The 23394-nt window shown below is 40.6% G+C and overlaps 2 protein-coding genes across 2 annotated transcripts; both read left to right on the forward strand.

Annotated features, from left to right (window-relative positions):
* Positions 1 to 334: 334 nt before the first annotated feature.
* On the forward strand, positions 335 to 4102 carry LOC145821095 (uncharacterized). Its single transcript, XM_082917682.1, has 2 exons — positions 335 to 3282; positions 3377 to 4102. Exons 1-2 carry the CDS (start codon positions 2845 to 2847, stop codon positions 3998 to 4000), a joined length of 1062 nt encoding a protein of 353 aa, XP_082773808.1. The 5' UTR covers positions 335 to 2844; the 3' UTR covers positions 4001 to 4102.
* Positions 4103 to 13936: 9834 nt separating this feature from the next.
* On the forward strand, positions 13937 to 23060 carry LOC114274825 (uncharacterized). Its single transcript, XM_028216801.2, has 2 exons — positions 13937 to 14426; positions 22421 to 23060. Exons 1-2 carry the CDS (start codon positions 14079 to 14081, stop codon positions 22610 to 22612), a joined length of 540 nt encoding a protein of 179 aa, XP_028072602.2. The 5' UTR covers positions 13937 to 14078; the 3' UTR covers positions 22613 to 23060.
* Positions 23061 to 23394: the final 334 nt, after the last annotated feature.

Raw genomic sequence — 23394 nt, forward strand, 5'->3', positions numbered from 1 at the left:
TGTGAGTCAAAATCTAGTTGCTTCTTGTCACAAATTAGGTTTTTTTTTTTTTAAATTTATTATTTTTATTTTTAAGTAAACATAATATTCAATTAAGAAATTTTAAGGTAGTGTTTGATTCATTGAAATGAAATAAAATAAAATGATTATTCTATCAAAATGTTCATTTTCATGTTTAGTTAGACTAAAACAATAACGACATATGTATTAAAAAAAATTATTTTTCACTATTTTAAAATAATAATCATTCTATTAAAAAATTAAGTAATTACCCTTTCATTCTGTACGGGGAGCAAATATTCCAGCGAGCCCGTACTCCTTTCTTCCGAGCTCCGTCTCTGTCCGATCACCTGCGAGCCAATAAGGGTGAGCTACCCGGCGGTGTGTGGCCGGAAAAACCCTCCGACGATCAAGTTAGAACACACACACAGAGGATAGCTAGAGAGAAGGGAGAGAGTGTTTGGGTGTAAGAATTTCTTACAGAGATGTTCGTGTGTTGCGTATGGGGGGCGCAGACATGCTTATATACCTACTGAGTCCCATATCCACTCCCTGCCATCTCCTGACACGTGGCTCTGCTATCCCATCTGTCAGCATAAACCATGCCATTCATCACCTAATCTCAACTGCCTGTCATCACAGCTGGAGCTCGGCAGCCGAGCTGCCCTACCTCGGTCATATCATGCTTCATACTTCAAGCGCCTAACCGGATAAACACACGGAGGACCGGGCTAAGCGGCATCCCGGCCGAGCCTAGCCCGGATACTTACTTTGATCGGCCTTCCTGCCGGTCATACAACTACCTCGGCTGACCACGCCTTTCCGGGCGCCGGTCACTCGGTCTGTCTGGCTTCGACCATCCTCGGACCGAGCAGCCTGGTCCGATCGGTCACTTCCTGGCCGAGCAGTTTCTGTACGGTCCGGGGTGGCACACAGTCCAAACTCTGCCCGGCCCAAGTTCTGGCAGCCCCTTTCCAGGCGGATAGTTCATCAGCTCGGCCCCATGCACCGTTGGGCCCTCAACCTGCTCGGCCGTTACCTCGGCCCAACTCCAGATCATAAATTACCCTCTCAATTGCCCCTTAATTCCGTCCGCGAAAGCGTGACTGGGATTACTCACTTTGACCGAGATGACGTTTCCCCGGTTCCCAAGATGCCAAAGCTTCACCGAGTTAATCTGCAATCCTTCCCCGGTCATGTTCCTCGGCTTACAGCCTTTTCGTCAAAAGTAGCTCGGTTGGCTCTTCGTCTCTTCAACCCGTCGCTTCAGTCCCGACGTAGCCATAAATGGTGACACGTGGCGAGCTCCCATTGGTCATCGAGAAGCCAACCCGCCGTTTTTGTCAGATTTTGAATTTGGGCGGACTCCTTCCTGCCTATACATACAAGACCTCCCCCAAACTCCAACTCCTACTGCCACTTCGATATTCAACCTCAGAGCTCCAGCACTCTTGACCTCACCTCTTCTGCCATTCTGCCATTCTTCGTGTTTAGGAAGAACACCTTCAGCCCTTCACAGGTAAGATACTCAATCCCTCTTACGTTGCTATTTTCTTTTATTTTACACACATTAGGGCACAAAAACGTAGATTTTAGGGCATAGACCATAGAAAACGTCCCAAACCTCCCACTGTTCTTGGTGTTCTTCGTCTTCCTGAAGAACGCTGAAGAACTGGGATGAACCGGGCTCTGGGCCTTCTTTTGATCCAAAAAACCAACCAAACCGGGCAAACAACATGTTTGTTTCAACCACAGCAAAAACCGAGATAACCAAAGGACTTGGTCGCTCAACCAGGCTAACATCAGGTCTGCTTGGGCGACCGAGCTCCTTAATTAGACAACCGAGGTGGTTTGGCATCCTTACTGACCGAGCTGAAGTCTAGCTCCTATTGCGAAACCACGCTCACTTACACTTGCCATCCTTTTCCTGCAGAGTCCAAGGGGACCACTGTCATTCCTGAACCTCTCAGGACCGAGCTGCAGCAATTTACCACCGTGCCCAACCCATCAACCGGGCTATAGTAAGTCGGCCATAAATGGGGAAATTCCGCTTCCTAGTGGATACTCCGGCCGCGCTAGCCGCTTTCAGAGAGGAGTACGGCGTCCCGGCCGACGTCCATCTCGAGCTGGCCGAAGAAGAGACCACGCCTTGGGGTAGGGAGGAATGCCCCTTCACCGTGCTGTCTATTGTCGAAGGGGGCCTTCGTTTCCCGCTCAACCCTCTTATAACCGAGTTCCTCCGCCGCACCGGGCTGGCACCCACACAGGTGTCCACCAACACTTATAGAATAATCAACGGCGTTCACGAATTGAACAAACGGCTAGGCACCAACTTAGGCCTAGCCGAGATATTGAGGCAATACACAATGGGCCACACCGGTGACGGCCTAGCTCACTACTTGAAAATAAGACCGGGCAAGGAAAAAATCGTAACCGGCACCCCGGATAAAGATATGCACGACGATGATTTTTTCTGGGTGTCCGGCAATTACGAAATAGCCGAGGTGCCGGGCTGGTTCATAAGCAAGGACTTCGGTTCTTCATGTAAGCCACTCAAACTTGCTCGGTGAACTTAATTCTTTAGTTTAACTAACCGGTTTTCCTGTTTCTTTTGCAGCTATCCAAGCCTTGCAAGCCAACTACCAATTCCCCAACGTCGAAGCAATTCGGGCCGTGCTTAGGTACCGTCACCGGGATTGCAACGATTTACTCGGCTATACCCCGACGTATAGGTATTCTGCCCCGCGCCGGAGTAGAGTAACCGACTTCCTCAGAGCTCCTTCGCCACCTCCAGATCCAACCCTACCCGACGTCCCGCTAATCCGGCTGACAGACGAGCAAGAGATGGCCAAAAGAAGTCGAATCAAAAACCTGCTCACCGCCACATCCGCCGAGGTACCGAGCATGGTAACTCGGTCGCCGGCCGCCGGTCAATCCAGTGGCGCCGTGGTCGCCCTTGCCACTCAATCCGCCGGGCAATCCAGCCGAGAAGCCCCTGCACGTCGGGCCGGAAAAAGAGCTCGGGCAGACCCGTCCGCCGAGCTAGTCACCGAGCTTACCACCGAGCACCCAACTGACGCCCCCGCCCCAGTGCCGGCCTGGCGCCCACATTTGAAGCACCGGGGTCAGGACATCCCGGCAACGGCTTCTATCAAAGCTGACAAAGAGCATTTGCTCGCCTTTGATCTGACCAAGGCCCTGCTGCTACCGAGCGACGTGGTCGGCAGCGACCACGTCCCAGACACCCGGTTGGTCAAATCGTCGGTGAAGTCCATGGCCAGGGTAAGTGGATGTTGCTTTGAAAAATTTCATAAGTGTTTGTTCGGTTTCCTTTCTGCTCGGTCTCCTTTCTGATCAACTTTGCTTCTTTGTGCAGGCCATTCAAAAACAACACTTGGTTTTGGAGCGCATCCACCGGCTTAGGCAGAAAGCCAACGACACTGCCAGCCAGGTTGAAAGCCTTCAAGCCGAGCTCGGCCGGGCTAAAGCTTCTCTCGAGATGGCCAATGCGGATAATAATAGGCTGCTCGGTCAGCTTAATGCAGCCGAGAAGAAACAAAGTGAGCTCCAGACCGAGGTGGACACCCTCAAGAAGTCAGAGAAGAAAGCTTGCCGGGCTGCTAACAATGCCGGTTTTAACGAGGCCGAGCAGAGCTATAAAAAGCAAGTCTTCGCTACTCAAGACATTTACTTCAAGGCCGGCTGGAAGTCCGCCTGCGAACACCTCGGCCAAGGCTCCGACACCGACGTATTTGCCAACCCTCCTCCAACTTTGCTACCGGTCTACCTTGTGCCTTATGCAAACGACGTATTCAGCGCCTTGCAAGCGGAGGCCGAGGAAGGACTTGAGGACGGAGAGGGTGACACAGATTCTGAGGCAGAGGAGGCCGAGGTGCAAGAGCAGCCCGGCAATGCTGAGCCCGGTGTCGAAGACGTCAGTCCTACCATCAACCTGGATGCTGGCGAGGACGAGTTCACCAATCTCTCCCCCCTAGTTTAGTTCTCTTGTTCTTTTTTGTATTTTTGCTTTCAACACTTTTGATGTAACCGGGCTCTGTCCCCACCTTTGTACTGAATTTCTTATCAATGAAAATTCAAATTTTTGCAAGTGTATGCACGGTTGTAATCAGTTCTGTCTTCAGCAAAACATCTCGGTATAACTCATCGTTTGAACACTTTGTCGACCGGAATACATAACACGGTCTAAGCACTTCAGCAGAACAAGACAAATTCATGAACCGAAATAGCCACTTCGGCTGTAACAAAGTCAAACAAATCAACTCTTCCAACCGGAGTACATCATCTCGGTTGGGAATCCAAAGTTGGACAAGACACCAACTCTTCCAACCGGAGTACATCATCTCGGTTGGAAATCCTAAGTTGGGCAAGACACCAACTCTTCCAACCGGAGCACATCATCTCGGTTGGGAATCCTAAGTTGGGCAAGACACCAACTCTTCCAACCGGAGTACATCATCTCGGTTGGGAATCCTAAGTTGGGCAAGACACCAACTCTTCCTATCCGGAGTACATCATCTCGGTTGGGAATCCTAAGTTGGGCAAGACACCAACTCTTCCAACCGGAATACATCATCTCGGTTGGGAATCCTAAGTTGGGCAAGACACCAACTCTTCCAACCGGAGTACATCATCTCGGTCCGTAACATTAAAACAATAATACAAGTGCTAAAGCAAAATTACTTCTATAATTTGACAAAAAGAATTACATTCTGCTTTGCAAGCCAAGAAATTTCTTTACAAAAAGAGGAAAGTAAAAGCTTAAAAATAATACAATTTCAAGTTGGCCGCATTCCATGGCCGGGGTATGGCTCTTCCCTCTAGATCCTCCAAGTGGTAAGTCCCCTTGCCAGCCAGATCAGTGATCTTGTAGGGTCCTTCCCAATTTGCCCCTAGTTTGCGTTCTCCTGGCACCAGGGTGTTGCCCATAATCTTCCTCAAAACCCAATCTCCAACTTTGAACGGTCTGGGGTGCACTGTCTTGTTATACTTCTTGGAGAGCTCTTGTTGGTAGGCGGCCACATGGATGAGGGCTTTCTCCCGGCGCTCTTCCGCTAGGTCGAGCTCCAAGGCAATAGCCTCGGTATTTAGCTCGGGCTCGAAACTTTCGCTTCTAAGGGTGGGCATTCCAACTTCCAAAGGTATGACCGCCTCCATGCCATAAGCCAAAGCAAATGGAGTTTCCCCGGTCGAACGTCGCGGGGTTGTTCGGTATGCCCAAAGGACGCTAGGTAATTCTTCAGCCCATTTGCCCTTAGCCTTTTCCAGCCGTTTCTTCAACCCATCTAGTATAGTCTTGTTTGATGCTTCGGCTTGACCATTGGACTGCGGGTAGGCCGGGGTGGAGTTGTAGAATTCTATCTTCAAATCTTCACAAAATCCTCTGAATAGGCGACCGTCAAACTGGGTGCCGTTGTCAGAGATCAAAATCTTGGGGACGCCAAACCGCGTAACCACGTTCTGCCAGACAAATCGCTTCACGTCTTTCTCTTTGATGGTTGCCAAGGGCTCAGCTTCAACCCACTTTGTGAAGTAATCTGTGGCCGCGATGAAGAATTTCCGGTTGCCCGGTGCTGTTGGCAGTGGTCCCACTATATCTAGCCCCCACATGGCGAAAGGCCAAGGACTGGTGAGGGGAAGAAGTTCCCTGGCAGGCTGGTGGATCTGATGGGCGAATTTCTGGCATTTTTCGCACTTGCGGACATATTTTTGCGCGTCGCCCTGCATGCACGGCCACCAGTATCCCTGCGAAATAGCTCGGTAGGCCAAGGACCTGCCCCCTATGTGGCTGCCACAAATGCCTTCATGAATTTCAAACAAGAAGGCCTCCACACTATTCGGGTGCACGCACTTGAGGTAAGGACCGGTGAAGGACTTCTTATACAACGCGCCAGATGGAGAGAGCCAAAACCGCTCTGACTTCACCCGGATTTTGTGTGCTTCTTTCTTGTCTGTTGGAAGAGTCCGGTCTCTGAGGAACAAGATCAAGGGGTCCATCCAGGAAGGACCTAACTCGGCGCAGAGTACATCCGTCTGCCCGGCGTTTTCAATGCTCGGCCGCGGAAGAAAGTCAATTAACAGGGGGTTTGGAGACGTACTATCTACCATGGAAGCGAGGCCGGCGAGTTCATCAGCTCGGCTGTTTTCTTCCCGGCCAATCCGTTGGACTCTAATTGCCTCAAACTGCTTGATATGGTCCCTGACCAGAGCTTGGTACTTCGCCATCCTATCGTCCTTCGCTTCATAAATCCCCGAAACTTGGTTAACCACAAGCTGGGAATCACTGTATACTAGGAGCTCGGCAGCCTTCATTTGAATTGCGCTCTTGAGCCCGGCGAGAAGCGCCTCGTACTCAGCCTCGTTGTTAGACGCCGGGAAGCCAAGTGTGATAGAATGCTCAATGGTTAGGCCGTCCGGGGATATAAGAACAATACCTAGGCCGGCACCATGGCGGTTGGACGCTCCATCAACAAAAAGCTTCCACATATCCCCCACAAAAAGCTTCCAACAGTCAGATGGGTCCTGAGAGTTGCGAAGGGTAATGGGATCACAACTGCCTGGCTGTGCGGTGTCAAGTTTGGTGTTGTCCGGTTCAAATTCAGTGCCCCTTGGTGATTCGACACCGGACTCAGCAAGTTGGTCTGTAATGCTCAAGTCCGTAGGCGAATCATCAGGTTGCGGTATGAAGCCGGCCGCAGGTTCTGAGCTGTCTGGAACCATTCCTTCCCCCCTTGATGATTCGGCACCGGACTCAGCAAGTTGGTTCAGAATGCCCAAGTCCGTAGGCGAATCATCAATTTCTGAGCTGTGTGGAACCATTCCTTGCCTCCTTGGTGATGCGGTACCGGACAGAGTGGACGGGTTGGTGATACACAACTCCGTCATCGCATCGCCGGGTGGTATGACCGTGCAAACTGAGGGAACTTCGATGGTGCGCACTAACTCCGCGGCGCTTCCCTCTTCAACTGGTTGTTCTTCGGTTGGCGTTGCGTGCGGCTCATCATCTGCCTCGGCAATGTCGACCGGGCATACCGGATGAGTGCCAGGTGAGAACTCGGCTACAAAATCGGCCAAGGTTTGGGCTTTGATTGCGGTGCGCGGCTGGAACTTCACATCGAACTGTCCCAACTCGACCGCCCATTTTAAAATTCGGCCTGAAAAGTCTGCGCGTTCAAACAAGGCCTTGAGGGGAAACTCGGTCAGTACGACGATGGTATGGGCGTGAAAATAATGTGCCAATTTCCTCGAAGCCATCATCAGTGCCAACGCAAGCTTTTCCAGCGGCAAGTACCTCCTCTCAGCTGGCAGCAATGTCTTACGTAAAAAATTGGGAGGTGCTTGATTCCTTCAGCCCGGACTAACACCGCACTTACTGCGTGCTGGGAGACGGCAAGGTAAAGGTAGAGTTCCTCACCTGGCTCTGGTGTAACCAACAGCGGCGGAGAAGACAAATAATCCTTGAGCCCGGCCAAAGCTCGGTCACACTCGTCATCCCATGAGAACTTTGACTTCAATGCTTGAAAGAAAGGGCGGCAGCGATCTGATGACCGGCTTATAAATCGATTAAGCGCGGCGGCCATCCCGGCTAGATGCTGCACGTCCTTAGCCGAGCTGGGCTGCTTCAACTCTTGCACGGCTCTGATCTGAGTAGGGTCTGCTTCGATGCCTCGGTTCGTGACTAAGAATCCCAAAAATTTCCCGGATCCCACGCCAAAGGCACACTTCGAGGCGTTCAAGCGCAGCTTGTGTCTCTTCAGAATGGCGAACATCTCGGCTAAGTCGGACAAATGGTTTGCCTCATGTCTGCTCTTTACCACCATATCATCGATGTAAGCCTCCATTGTCCGGCCAAGCAAAGGTGCAAACATTTTGGTCACCATCCTCTGAAAGGTTGCTCCGGCGTTTTTCAAACCAAAGGGCATAACTCGGTAGCAGAAGAGTCCCCATGGAGTCGTGTAAGAGGTGATCTCTTGGTCAGGCCCATGCATGGCAATTTGGTGATAGCCGCGGTACGCATCCAAGAAACTGAGTCGACTGTGTCCAGCCGTCAAATCCACTAGCTGGTCAATGTGCGGCAAAGGGAAGCTGTCTTTTGGACAAGCTCGGTTGACTGTCTTGTAGTCGACACAAACTCGCCACTTTCCATTCTTCTTAGGCACCACTACCGTGTTGGAAATCCACCGAGGGTAGTGCACTTCCTGTATTGCTCGTGCCTCAAGCAAGTTCTTCACCTCCTCTGCTACTACCTCGGCGTGATGCAGCGCCGATCTCCTTGTTCGCTGGATGACTGGCTTTGCTCCAGGGAAGACATTGAGGTGATGGCAGATAAAGCTTGGGTCAAGGCCAGTCATGTCGTAGGGCGACCATGCAAAGACTTCGATATTCGCCATCAAAAACTTAATCATCTCGGTTCTCTCCATGGCCGAGAGACTTGAACCGAGCAAGAAGAATCTGTCCGGCTGCTCGGCATCAATCCGCACCTCAACCAATTCTTCAACAGCCTTGTCTTCGGCTTTGGCGCCAACATCATCCAAGACACTCCGGTCCTCCGGTCTCTCGATCATTTGAACGAATCCTTTGGCAGCCCGGCTCCCGTTGACCGCCACGAAGCATTGCTTGGACATGACCTGATCACCCCAAATCTCCTCGATTGCCCCCATAGCCGAGGGAAATCTCATCACCTGCTGGTAGGTCGATGCTACGGCTTGCATGGCGTGAAGCCATCCTCTTCCAAGGATAAGGTTGTACGTTGAAGGCACTTGTAGCACCCAAAACTCCATTTGCTTGACCACGGATCCCGCTTTGACCGGCAGGATAATCTTTCCCAATGGCCACTCCGGCTGCGAGTTAAATCCAACCAGAGGCGAAGTGGCCGGAGCCAAGTCTGTCTCACGGAGTTTGAGCTGTTTGAACGCATCATAATACATGATCTCGACCGAACTACCCTGATCGATCAAGATCCGTCTAACATCAAATTCTTTGACGCGTAGTGTTACTACAAGAGCATCGTTGTGCGGCGTCTGGATACGCTCTAAATCCCTTGAGGTGAAACTAATCACGTCTTTCTCTTCTGTCTTCCCCCTTTTGACGGCAGGCTGTACCGACAAAACTTCCCTCATATGCTCTGCCTTCTTGATCATGCCCCGGAGTTCGCAAACACGCTCCGGTTCCACGATGCCGTGGATGACATTAATAACTCCTTGTGGTGGTGCATCTCGGTCATCCTGTCCCCTGGGATCGACCGGAGCCTGATTCGGTTTCACGCCACCATCAATGTAAAGGTCTAGATGTCCGGCCGCAACCAGTTCTTCCAAGTGTTGTCGCAAAGGCAAACAATCCTCAGTCCGGTGGCCTCTCTCCCGGTGAAACGTACAACGATACCGCGGATTGTAGCCCTTTTGTCCATCGCCCAACTTAGCAGGAAACTGGACATACTCCTCGTCTCGGATTTCACTAAGTATGCGATAGATTGGAATCTTGAAGACCGTGGTTATGCCAGTCCTCGCCTTCATTCTTCTGTTTGCGTCCTCAACGTCATCTCGGGGGTAATCATCCCGGTCATTCCGACGTCCTCTACCCCGGTTTTTACGATTTGAACCTCGGTCTGATTCCTCTGCTCGGTCATTTGAGCGGCTGGACTCTTGCCCAACTGCGTGCACTTTGCCTGCTGTCTTCTTGTCTGTTCCGACCGGAGTTGCCTTCACGGTGGAAGCTGACGCATCATCCTCTACTCGGATGTACTCATTGATGCGCTGCATGAGCTGGCCCATGGAGGTCGGCTGGTGCATGGTAAGCGAGTCCCGCAGTCTATGTCCGACCGGGAGACCACGCTTATATTGCGTGATTGCAAGGTTGACCGGGCAATCCAGGATCTCGTTGAAGGTTTCCCAATACCTTGAATTGTATGCCTTCAGTGTGTCGCACGGTTCCATCTTGACACTCAGCAAGTGATCGACTTCCTTTGGTGTTTTTGTGTTGGTTTTGAAGCGCGTAACAAACGCTTCGGCCAACTGATGCCACCGTTGTATGCTCCCTTCCGGCAACCTCTCAAACCACTTTAAGCCCAGCTCACCCAAACTGGACGGGAAGATTAGGCACATAAGTCCGTCATTTCGCCTATGTCCGGCCATGACCTGTCGGAAGTGGCTCACATGCATATAAGGATCGGTTTTGCCGTCGTAGAGCGTGAACTTAGGTTGGTGGAAGCCTGCCGGAAGCGGTGTTGTTTCTATTTCCAGGGAAAAAGGGGTGGCACTCAGCCTGGCCAGGTCTGTATCTTCAAATATTGGCACTGCTTGGCGGGGTGGAGGCATTCCGACCTCCTCGCTGGCGTGTACCCCGTAGGAGAGCCGCTGGAAAGCTGGTATTCTCTGGGCTTCGCGCCGGCGAGCCCGCTCCCTTAACACTGCCCGTAGGTCCTCTGACTGAGCAGAATAAGAGTACCTCGACGTCGTCGCCGGACGTGAGGGTTTGTAGGTGCTGTCTTGCGCGCTAGACTTTTCTGCATGCACGTCGGAATCACCAACCTGGTAACTCCTGGTGATGGAAATGGACTGAGTACGTCGCTGACTCTGATCGCCTGACCGGCGGGATGGGGTGCGCTCACTGTGGTCTCCTACTCCAGCTACACCTTTCCCTTTGACATGCCGCTTAAGATCCTCCATCTCCGCCGCCATCCGCCTGATGACAACGTCTTGGTCCCTTAACTTGTTTTCCAGTCACCTGGCGTGCGAGTCTCTCCTCCGCCGGTGTCCGTCTGGACTCCGCGAATGACCATGACTCCTTCCGCGCTTATCCCGCGCATCTCCTGACTGTCCTCCAGTGGGCGTCCCCAAGTCAGCCATTGGATGGACGGCATGAGGTCCCTCTCTCCTTCGGGTATACTCCGGGGTGGCTCCGTCGATGGCGGACAACGGAAACTCGTCGTTGTTCGCCATGGACGGCGATCAGACGAGCCTGGAAGACAAGGTTTTGTCTGAAAACTTCCCACAGACGGTGCCAATTGTACGGGGAGCAAATATTCCGGCGAGCCCGTACTCCTTTCTTCCGAGCTCCGTCTCTGTCCGATCACCTGCGAGCCAATAAGGGTGAGCTACCCGGCGGTGTGTGGCCGGAAAAACCCTCCGACGATCAAGTTAGAACACACACACAGAGGATAGCTAGAGAGAAGGGAGAGAGTGTTTGGGTGTAAGAATTTCTTACAGAGATGTTCGTGTGTTGCGTATGGGGGGCGCAGACATGCTTATATACCTACTGAGCCCCATATCCACTCCCTGCTATCTCCTGACACGTGGCTCTGCTATCCCATCTGTCAGCATGAACCATGCCATTCATCACCTAATCTCAACTGCCTGTCATCACAGCTGGAGCTCGGCAGCCGAGCTGCCCTACCTCGGTCATATCATGCTTCATACTTCAAGCGCCTAACCGGATAAACACACGGAGGACCGGGCTAAGCGGCATCCCGGCCGAGCCTAGCCCGGATACTTACTTTGATCGGCCTTCCTGCCGGTCATACAACTACCTCGGCTGACCACGCCTTTCCGGGCGCCGGTCACTCGGTCTGTCTGGCTTCGACCATCCTCGGACCGAGCAGCCTGGTCCGATCGGTCACTTCCTGGCCGAGCAGTTTCTGTACGGTTCGGGGTGGCACACAGTCCAAACTCTGCCCGGCCCAAGTTCTGGCAGCCCCTTTCCAGGCGGATAGTTCATCAGCTCGGCCCCATGCACCGTTGGGCCCTCAACCTGCTCGGCCGTTACCTCGGCCCAACTCCAGATCATAAATTACCCTCTCACATTCCATTCTATTTCATTTTATTTTAACCAATAAAATAGAAGGAAAAGTTATATAATTAGAGTAACACAAAGAGTGTTTTGAAAAGTTGGTAAAAAGTTGACTTTTTGAGTTTTTTTGTGACTTTTTTGACAAAAAGTTGAATTCTTTTGAGTAAAAAAAATTGACTTTTTTAACTAAAAAAATTAAAAAATTGACTTTTTTAATTTGTTGCCAAAAGCTCCTATAACCAAAAGTTAACAAGTGGGATCGAGGGAAGGACTTTTCTTAAGTGTGCAACTTACACCTTACACTTACGCCTTTCTGTTTGCTGTCCTGTTTTATGTTTACACCTTCCACTTACACCTTTTGTGTTGGTTGCATATGGTGTGCAACCTTAAGGGGTTGCACACCATAACAGCACCCTCGAGGGAATGGTTTAAAGAACTAACGCTAAAATAAGGAATCAGGATTCTCAGTCGCCCTTTCCTGCGGTCCACCCTGCCGCTCTCTCCAAAACGACGTCGTTTTGGTTTTTTTTTTTTTTTTTTGTCCTTCCCAAAATTTGATTCCTTCACTTTCATTTTCCTCTATCAGCAGCTCATATGTTATGTTCATCTTCCTCTATCAGCAGCTCACTTTCATCTTCCTCTTTCACTTTGATCCCCACATACCCACACATTCAACTGATCAAAGATTCAAATAACCTCACCTACAATAGTGATGCTCCAAATCCAAAATGTTAAATGACTTACAAATATAATTTCAACTGTCAAGTATTCAACAAAAAGAAAAAAAATTTACAGGTTAAATTTACTAAAAATTTCGTCCAGAATATCCTCAAAGAAAAAAATTAGTTAATTGTTCAAGCCCCTCTCTTCGTCTCTCGCCGCCTCAGTCGCCTCACCGCCGCCTCTCCTCGCCTCGCCTTACCTCCGTAGCCTCTTTGTTCGTCGCCTCTGCTGCCCTTGCTTTGCCTTGCTTCTGCCTTCGTCGCCTCCGTTCGTCGACTCTCTCTCTCTCTCTCTCTCTCTCGTCGCCTCTTCTGTCTCAGAGGCTAGGGTTCAAAATAAGAAAAGGGAAAAGCAGAGGGGAAAACAAATAAGAAAAAAAAAAATATACTCCTAAACGACGTCAGTTTGGAAGGCGGCAGGGAGGGCGGCAGGATACTGCGGCCGAGGATCCGGACTATAAAATAAGGAGAAATTACATTTCAGTTCTTGTGCCAGAATGTACAATGCTTATGTTGTGAGGTCCTGGAGAGATGTGCGTAGAACTTTTATTATTATTATTATTTATTTTTTTATAATTTAAACCGTTCATATTATAATATTCGGATATATTATTGTGTATCTAGAATTTTTTTCGATGATTTAGACTATTCATATTATAAGATTTATCGAGCATATTATTCATAAAAAAGTTCTAGTTAATCGGACATATGTAACTTTATGATCTGCCCTAATAGTTTTTATAAGAATTATCAAAATTATACTAACCGTTTATTATTTCTTTTAAACAAATGTGGTTTGTATAGGGTTATAGTTGTCTAATTGATACGATTTTTTTAATATATGATTAGTTGACTAATCTTATAATATGAACGATTCAGATCATGAAAATACGCTCATGACATGCCCCAACGGATCCATAAGGCACAACACCTACCCCAATTCCCACAAAATAATACAGATTTATATAAATAAAAAAAAAAAGTTTAAGACTTTAGTTATTAATATTTGTAAAGTTTACTACTTATTTTTTGTTTTTTTGTTTTTTTTAAATATATTGAATCATATATCAAATAACATTTCACTTCAAAATTTCAACACTTAATTTTGGATAAATTACAGTTTTTATATTTTACCCTTCATGTATAAAGGTTTTTTTTAGTCTACTCCCAAAACTCATTTCGGTTCAAAATTAAACAGAAAATATCACATGAACAACCACTCAAAATGAAAAAAAAAAAAAAAATTAAGTACCAAAATAAAAAAATAGCTAAACATAAAAGGGACAGACTGTAATTTAGCCTTTAATTTTTGAAACTTTATTTTTAACTTTGGATTATTATTATTATTTTTTTTTTTTTGGGTTTTTGTTTTGTTTTTTTAATATAACAATAGTTTAGTCAACTACAGAAATTAAAAAGAAAGCTACATGTACCCACTTTAGCAGAAAGAAGTCAGGGCAGCCAATACCCACCATCCATTATCACCAATCACAAATCACAACGTTCTCAAACAACTTAGCGAGAAAAGAAAGAAAGAAAGAAAGAAAGAAAGAAATGGTGATGGTGTCTGTGATGAAGCTTATGGACAGGGTTCTGATAGTGTTCTCTATTGCGTTTGGAGTGGCTGCACCCTTGGACGCAGGACTATTGTTCCTCACCCCCAATCTAGACCCCAACAACAACAATAACTTGCTGGTTCATCACCTCAAGCCTTTGTACGAATTCAAGTACGGGGATTACTTGGTCACAAACAAGCCAGCTTTCTTTGTGGCCCTGGTGTGGCTCGAAGTAGTGTTCCTCTGGCCTTTACAGCTTCTCAATCTCTATGGCATTCTCTCTCCCCACGCTTCTTGGCTCCCTCTCACCTTCTTGCTCTTTGGTGCCTCCTATTGCACAACCATGGTATTTTTCTCTCTTTTTTTTCCCAATTTTTTTTTGAGTAAATTACGGGCTTGTTTAGTTTGTTTCTCATATTTTTGTTGAAAAAATAAAAATTAATTTGACAAAAATAAATATCAAAAAAATATTTTTAATTTTTTAAAATTATTTCTGACCTTGTAAATTATATAAAAATAATAAGTGTTTTCATTTTTTAATTCTTTCACCAAATTAATTTTTAATTTTTAGAAAAAAAATTGAAACAAGTGTGTGAAAATCAAACCAAATATGACCGCATTTTTGGCTTTTGAATTTTTATTTGAATTCTGTTAAAAATAAAATAAAATAAAATAAAATAATTTGAATTCTTTAGTCCGTTAATTTGTAATTGTAACAACTGAGTTCTCCTATATCAACGCTCTTTTAGTTTGGTGATATGTTTGTATTATGAATTTGGGTAGAAATAGGAAAAAATAAATAAAAAATGTGAGGATAATATGAATGAAATATATTCAAATTGTGTTTGGATCATATAAATTTGAAATAGAGATTTGAACAACAAAAAAAAAAAAAAAAAAAAAAAGACGAGGTGAATGTCAATAAAATATACACTTCCCCCCTTCAAATTTTCCTTTTTCTTTTAAATTCCTATTGAAATCTATAAGTCAAATAGAATGTAACTGAAGTTAAAGGTGGTCATAGTATACATACACCCCCTCCAAAGGGTGTGTATCATATACTCGATATAACATTTTTGATATTAATTATCATAAATGTTATAACTAAATTCTTTTTAATTCTTAGCAAAAAAAAAAAAAGAAAAAAAAAAGTTTTATTAGTTATAACCGAACAATATATAAGGTATAACTAAAAACTTTTTCGACCAAAATAATAATTACAATAAGTTATAATTAATATCACAATGAGTCATAAACAAGTCAAAATTAATATCAAAATAGGTCATAATTAAAGATTACAAATATCATAATTGTGGCATAGCGTGTATTGAATTTTTTTTTAAAGTCAAAATATAGTAGTTAAAATGAAATTTAAAAAGTGAAATACATAAATTTGTTCTAATGTTTTAAAAATGTGTTCATATAGCCCTAATGAACAATTTTGATCCAAATTTTTGGCTCAGTGATAAGAGAATCATGTTGAAACGTATGTTAAAGGTAGAGAACTCAATTATTGTAATTAGAAAATAAATATGAAAAATAAAGTGAAAGCTTGACAATAAAAAGTGTAATTTACCATTATTGTTTTTTTATGAATAAATTATTGTAACAATTTAAATTTTTAATTATTCTATAAAATTTATATTAATATTATTTTATCATTGTTAGAAAAATATATGACTTACTTTGTATTATTATATGCAATTTTATAAAATAATATAATAATAAGGAATTAATGGATCAAAATATAAATAAATAATTAATTTTCTATTAGTATATGATAGAGTGTAATTTAATTAAAAATTAATTAATTTACATAATTATATTAAAATATTGAATCAAAATATAATTATCTTAAATATCTATTAAGAATAAAAATGAAGCAACGAATTTATTATGGAATCTTTCACGTATGCGCCTTATCTTCCTTTTTAGCCTTATCTTCCTTTTTATAAAAAGAGAGGCGTGTCACCTGGACAAGATAAGAAAAGAAGGAAAGAAGAAAGAAAGGAGAGAAAGAAAGCAAGAGGAAAAGAAAGGATAGAAAGGAAGAAAAAATAATCAATGTGTTTGGTTTGAGTTTTTTAATTTAAGTTTTTTAAAAATTAAATTTTTTAGTTTTTGTATTTTTTTTATTTTTAGTGAATATTTTTAAAATTTTAAACATTTTTTATATTTTTTTAGATGCACCTTACTTAGATGTATTTAAAAAGTAAAAAATTTGTGAAAAAATATTTTTAAAAATTAATAAATACATAAAAATATAAAAAAATGTACTGATTTTTTTTTTTTTTGTATTTTTGGTATTTAGTGAATTTTTAAAAAGTTTTTTTCAATTTTTTTTTACTTTTTAGGTATATTTATGATAGGTTTGTCTAAAAATTAAAAAAATTGCTCAAAATATTAAAAAAATTCAGTAAAAACAAAAAAAACACGGAAAATAAAAAAGTAAAATTTTCTGAAAAGTATTTTTGAAAAATAATAACAAGCATAGTGAATGGAAGTTGAGATGATTTTTGATAAGGAAAGAAAAAATAAGGTATTAAAGATAAGGTGATTATATTATATCTTGAGTTATCAAAATGTATTTTACTTATGTTTTGACTTACCATATTTATTTTATACAAGTTATGTTTTATAAATTATTATAAACTATATTAATATTTCAGTTTCGTGGCTTAATTTCTGAACCCTATTTGTTTAAAAGGAAACCCATGGATATGTTTGTTTATGTTTTAAAGAATATTTGACTACGACCTTATATACAATTATGTTTCGTAAGTACCACCACGGGAGTCCCATGCCTTGGGGGACTTAAATAACCACTGGCCTCTGTTTGACCACTTTGCGGTCTTCTGTTTGTCATTGATCTATGACCTCTGTTCTGTGCGGAGATAAGTGCTACACTATTGTGGGAGCCACCTCTATAGTCCGTACGAGCCACCTCTTGAATCCATACCTCTGTTCTAACTGTCACTCACGTGACCTCTATTCTGTTCCGTTCGGTACCGTGGTTATGGTTATATATTTATTTTCATAATTTATGTATTTCAGTTCTGCTACTTAAATGATTTGTTTACCAATGATATATTTACCAAACTGAGTTATGTAAATGTTTTGGTCTAACTAACTATCCATAGTTATTTCGTGTCCCTTATACTTTTGGTATAATATTTCTCACTCTGCCGTGTGCTTATAGCTGTTTACCAATTTTCAGGAAACGGTGTAATTCAGAAATACCTTTTGAAAAGTTTTAGATGCGGGGCTGCGGAATAGACACACATAACACTTTTATTGATATTTTTCTATTTAAATATTAGCCTTTTTGGTCAATATAATTTTATAATAAAAATAGAAGTTCCGATGATTATTTTGGTACCCTCACTTAAATATTACTTCTGCTCGCGTTTATTAATTTGTTTAAGAATTGGCCGGAGGTAACCTCAGTTACTGGCCATCACGATGCTTAACCTTTGGGTACGGAGAGTAGGTTGTGACAAGTGGTATCAGAGCAATGGTTTATAAAAAAAAAAAAAATCATCATTGGAGCATAGGACACGCGCACATTTAAGAGGTAGCATAGCGGGTAATTAGTACCTAAATATTACATTCGTCGATTTAATTATATTATAATTTTATATGATTTTATATATATATTAAATTTTTTTTTTTGCGCAAAATTGTGAAGAATATTAGATATAATTTATATTTGTTATAGCAAAAGAGGAAAAAGAAACAGAGAATGTCGGGCTCAAACACCCACTAAAATTATAATATAATTAAATACATGGAATTTCCAGTTCAGTATTCAAAAAAAAAAATTTATTTCGACCTTTTAAAAAAGTGGGTTCAAATTTTAAAAATACTAATATTGAAACTATTTCCCATTAATGAAAAGTTCACCTCAAATTTTTTTCCACTCTTATATATGATTCTATCATTGTGTTCTCATTTTATTTTTTATTTATTTATTTTTGTCGTAAACAAAACAAATGAAAAGTTTTTACAGTCACCAATTATTTCTCATTCTGGACCAAACCAATTTTTGACAACTAGACAGTGAGTTATTTTTGGTAAATTTTTTTTTAAGGTAATATTTTCTCTCAGATTAATCATCTAATATATATTTATCAGAGTGCGCAGCGGATAACTTACACATGTAACAAATTTCGAGGACGAAGTTTTAGAAGGAGGGAAGATTGTAACAACCCAAATTTTTAATTATTCTATAAAATTTATATTAATATTATTTAATCACTGTTAGAAAAATATATGACTTACTTGGTATTATTATACGTAATTTTGTAAAATAATATAATAATAAAAAATTTATGGATCAAAATATAATAAATAATTTTTTGTTAGTATATAATAGAGTGTAATTTAATTAAAAATTAATTTATTTATATAATTATATTAAAATATTGAGTTAAAATATAATGATTTTAAATATTTATTAAGGATAAAAATAAATCTATAAATTTATTATCGAATCTGTCAGGTATGCGCGTTATCTCCCCATAAAAAGGAAGGCGCGTCACCCGGAGAAGAAAAGAAAGAAGAAAGGCGTGTCACTTGGAGAAGAAAAGAAAAGAAGAAAGAAAAGAAGGAAAGAAGAAAGAAAGGAGAGAACGAAAGAAAAGAAAGGAAGAAAAAATAATGGAAGTTGAGATGGTTTTTTATAGTAAAAAGAAAAAATAAAGTATTAAAGATAAGGTGAGTTATATTATATCTTGAGTTATCAAAATATATTTTACGTATATTTTGACTTATTATATTTATTTTATACAAGTTATGTTTTATAAATTATTATAAACTATATTAATATTTCAGTTACGTGGTTTAATTTCTGAACCCTATTTGTCTAAAAGGAAACCCATGAATTTGTTTGTTTATATTTTAAATAATATTTGACTATGACCTTATGTACAATTATGTTTTGTAAGTACCACCACGGGAGTCCCATGCCTTGGGGACTTAAATAACTATTGGTATCTATTTGACCACTTTGTGTTCTTCTGTTTGTCATAGATCCATTGACCTCTGTTCTGTACGGAGCAAAGTGCTGTGTGGAGATAAGTGCTACACTATTGTAGGAGCCACCTCTATAGTCCGTACGAGCCACCTCTTGAATCCGTACCTCTGTTCTGTGCAGAGCAAAGTGCCGTGCGGAGATAAGTGTTATACTATTATGGGAGCCACCTCTATAGTCCGTACCAACCACCTTTTGAATCCGTACCTCTGTTCTGACTGTCACTTATATGACCTCTGTTCTGTTTCTTTCGGTACCGTGGTTATGGTTATATATTTATTTTCATAAGTTATGTGTTTCAGTTCTGTTACTTAAATGATTTGTTTACCAATGATGTATTTACCAAACTGAATTATGTAAATGTTTTGGCCTAACTAACTATCCATAGTTATTTCGTGTCCCTTATACTTTTGGTATAATACTTCTCACTCTGCCGTGTGCTTATAACTGTTTACCAATTTTCAGGAAACGGTGCAATTAAGAAATAGCTTTTGAAAAGTCTTAGATGCCTGACTGTGGAATAGACATATACTGCACTTTTATTGATATTTTTCTATGTAAATATAGGTCTTTTTGGTCAATATAATTTTATAATAAAAATAGAAGTTCTGATGATTATTTTGGTACCCTCACTTAAATATTACTTCTGCCCGCGTTTATTAATTTGTTTAAGAATTGACCAGAGGTAACCTCAGTTACTGGCCATCGCGATACTTAACCCTTGGGTACGGGAGCAGGTCGTGACAATTATAAATACATTATCTGAAGTTTAATAAAAATATGGATTATCCTTATGATTTTGAAAATTATAAATATCTCATTGTTAAAAGTTTTTATTTAACAAAATTAATACAAAAAATTAAATTCTTAACTACTTTCCAATATAACAATAAAATTATATGAATTATTAATTGATATATATTTATGACATCATTAATATAGTTAGTTGACTTAGGTTTCGTTTGGGAAGCGAGTTAACTTTTTGACTTTTTGGCTATTTTAGCTTGAGGTCAAAAAACTTCCTTTATGTTGGGCTTTTTGGCTTTTTTGACTTTTGTGAGAGAAAAAATAGAATGATTGTGGTTTCAAAGTGACATTTTATTTTATTAACTTTTTAACTTATTTTGTCCTTTTATGATTATTTTAGATAGTTCCATGTCAAACGAGCTCTTAATAATTTATTAATAGAACTGATTAGGACTATATTTTATGACCTTTAACCATTAATATAGTGCGACCTTTAACCACTATTGTAGTAGTGAAAATTTAAAACTTAAAAGGACATGATGTAATTTTTAGAACTATAAGAGGTAATTTATATTTTAAGCAAACGTGAAGAGGTGTGCATGTAATTTATTTATTTGTTTATTTTGTGTCTCTTCTTTTTCTAAAGACCATGTTGTGCTTAGCCTAGAACAATATTTTGAAAATTGAATCGGTGAGCAAATCGGAAAAGAAACCAGGTAGACAGGTCACTAGTTCAATCGTCGGGTCAAAGCGGTTGAATCGTGACATCATAATTGATATTATATAATTATAAATCATAAATAAATAAAAATATATATAATTACTGAAATAAAAAAAAGTGTTGCATAATATTTATTAATAATATTTAATAAAGTCATAATTGATAAAAAAAAAAGTCATTAGTTTTAAAGAAATTAAAAAAAAATTAACATTCCCTTCAAACTAATTGATTGAACACTAGATTTAATTTTGGAGGGGAATGAAATTTTCAACTCTCCCTCCAATCAAATATAATTCAAACAATTTGATTAAATCCAACATTGATTTTTTAGGTTCTCTTTGAATAATTTTGTCCTACAAATAGGAATAGACTTTCATAATTTCTTTAAGCTTCCAATGAGACTTCTCCTTATAAGAGGAGACTTTTGAAGTAAGAATTTTCAGTCAAAATTTTAATATATATATACAAAAGAAAGAAAGAAAGAAAAGAAGGGAAAAAAAACATGAAAAAAAAACCCACCAGGTTGGTCGAGAACGGGCATCAGTTTTGCCAATTTTACTGGTTGAATGACCAATTTTTTTGATATTTGCAAACAAGGGCGGTTTTTGACCTAGTCCGATTTTCGTGGATCTTCTGAATCAGAATTAGGTCCGATTACCGATTCTACCGGTTGAACCGGCCGATATGATCCAATTCTTAAAACATTGGTCTAGAATGGAAATTTAAAAATCACGAACTTAAAAAAGATACTTTACTATTGACAAAGACTAGTCAGTTTACAAAGAGATCTGTTGACTCCACAATGTACGAGACCCAGTTACAATTTTATCTAGATAGGTAGCATCTTCTCAAGTCTGATTTTAACAATTAAGCTTGTGTTTGAAAAGAAAAAGCAAACTCAAATTAATATGCATATTAAAAACAAAAATGAATAAAATAGGAGTAAGATATATAAGAATATTAACAATAACTTTTAGTAGAAATTATATAAGAATTTCAAGGTTTGTCCCATATAACAAAATAAATTTTTAATTTTTAATTTTACTAATTTAATTATTAATATTTTGATTTGCCTTCAATTTAAATCAAGTTTGAATTGTTCGTGAACAAGTCAGGTTGTTTGCACCTCTAATCTCATCACAGTTATAATGTTTACTTTCCTTTTTCTTTTTTTTTGAAAAATACAATATATAATACTATCAAATTTTCTTACTATTAGACTGGTTTGGAAACAGATTATTTTAATAACTTCTTAATTTTTTACGAAAAAATATATAGAAAAATAAAAAAAGTGATATAATAATTTATAGTAATTTTTTGACTTTTTAATTAAAATTGAAGGTTGCAAAGCAATGAGTCTTGCCAGTAGTTATTGATATAAACCCTCCTTTGTGTCGAGTAGTAAAAAAATCGTGTAAAAAACCTGTTTGTTTTTTGTGTGTTTCGAATAGTGAAATTGGATAAAATGGATATAATTTTGAATGTTTGGTATTTGATAGTTTTGGTTCCAACCATAGTGTTCAGGCCTTGTAATGAACATTAGAGAAGCAATCCAACTCTTATTATTAGATCACCCAAATCTGAAACCAAATCTAAAAAAATGTATTTTCATGCTCTAATTAACAGTGTTAGGTTAGAGATACTCTAATTAAGTTGACTCCCTGCCGACTATGCTTTTCTTCTTCTTCATTTTTTTGGGTGGTTGAACACTGTTCATCAGTTTTCTTTCCTCATGCCTTGTGTATTATTTTTCTTGCCAAGCAAAAATAAATAAATATATAAACAAATAAAATAAATGTAGAGTGCTTCTTGCTTATTATAGTTACTATGGATGTTTCAGTATGCAGTATTAGCAGAAGTGATGTCGCATACAGTGTCGGACACGCTTATAATGCTCTATCTCCTCTTCATTGGTTGCGGTGTTTTATCCATTCTGCGTGGCCTGCTAACATACTACTCTTCTGCTGCTGGTAAGACTACAAAAATCAACACGAGACATGAATCAAGTGGAAGCGGTAAAAAGAGGGCTTGAAGAATTCCATAAAAACTTTGATTATCGGTGATGATTTCTACTAGGTATACAACATATATTGAATTAAGTTGAGAAACTAGCATTAGATGCATTGAAAAATATAGTCTATTTTCTACTGATAGCCGGCTGCTATATATCATTGAATGAATATCATGGTTTTGTTTTTTTTTTTTTTCTTCACTATTTGCTTGAATACACGCCATAAACGTCATGTGTAGATGTAAAATTTCTATTATTTTTACACGATATTTGTGATTTTAGTTTTGAGTTGAAAAAATAGTGATGTTTATCTGGTGACAAGAACTTTATGCTTTCTTCTTGTTTATGAATTATGATGGCATTATAAAAGCTTCCAATGCCTTTGTTTTAGGACTGCTTTTGTTGATTATGAAACTATTTCTTTTTAATCACTCTAAAAATTTCCATAATATAGATCTCATGATTTATATGCTTTACTTTTAGATTAGGAAATACATTAGCCTTTAACAAAAAAAGCCAAAGCTCTTCCAAACCTAATTCAATGTAGAGTAAATATCATTTTCCTCCTCAAACTATCACGCATTTTTCACGTTGACCCCCATACTTCGATTTATTTCAATATAATACCTGAACTTTTTACAAATTGATATTCATACCTTTTAAATGCCCCGCCAGCACATTTTGTCCAATTATAGACGGAAGGTGACGACAGGGGTCTAATTGATCAATTTGTGAAAAGTTCAGGTACTAAATTAAAATAAATCGAAATATAGGGGTCAGCATGAAAAATGCGTGATAGTTTG

The sequence above is a fragment of the Camellia sinensis genome, chromosome 3, assembly GCF_055761805.1.
Source record: "Camellia sinensis isolate YWXY chromosome 3, ASM5576180v1, whole genome shotgun sequence".
Lineage (NCBI taxonomy): Eukaryota > Viridiplantae > Streptophyta > Magnoliopsida > Ericales > Theaceae > Camellia > Camellia sinensis.

Bases quoted from the DNA above. Each gene is read 5' to 3' on its own strand.
- LOC145821095 (XM_082917682.1), top strand. From the start codon at position 2,845: ATGGCCAAAAGAAGTCGAATCAAAAACCTGCTCACCGCCACATCCGCC. The intron at 3,283-3,376 runs GTAAGTGGATGT...TTCTTTGTGCAG, and splicing joins CGGTGAAGTCCATGGCCAGG to GCCATTCAAAAACAACACTT.
- LOC114274825 (XM_028216801.2), top strand. From the start codon at position 14,079: ATGGTGATGGTGTCTGTGATGAAGCTTATGGACAGGGTTCTGATAGTG. The intron at 14,427-22,420 runs GTATTTTTCTCT...TGGATGTTTCAG, and splicing joins CCTCCTATTGCACAACCATG to TATGCAGTATTAGCAGAAGT.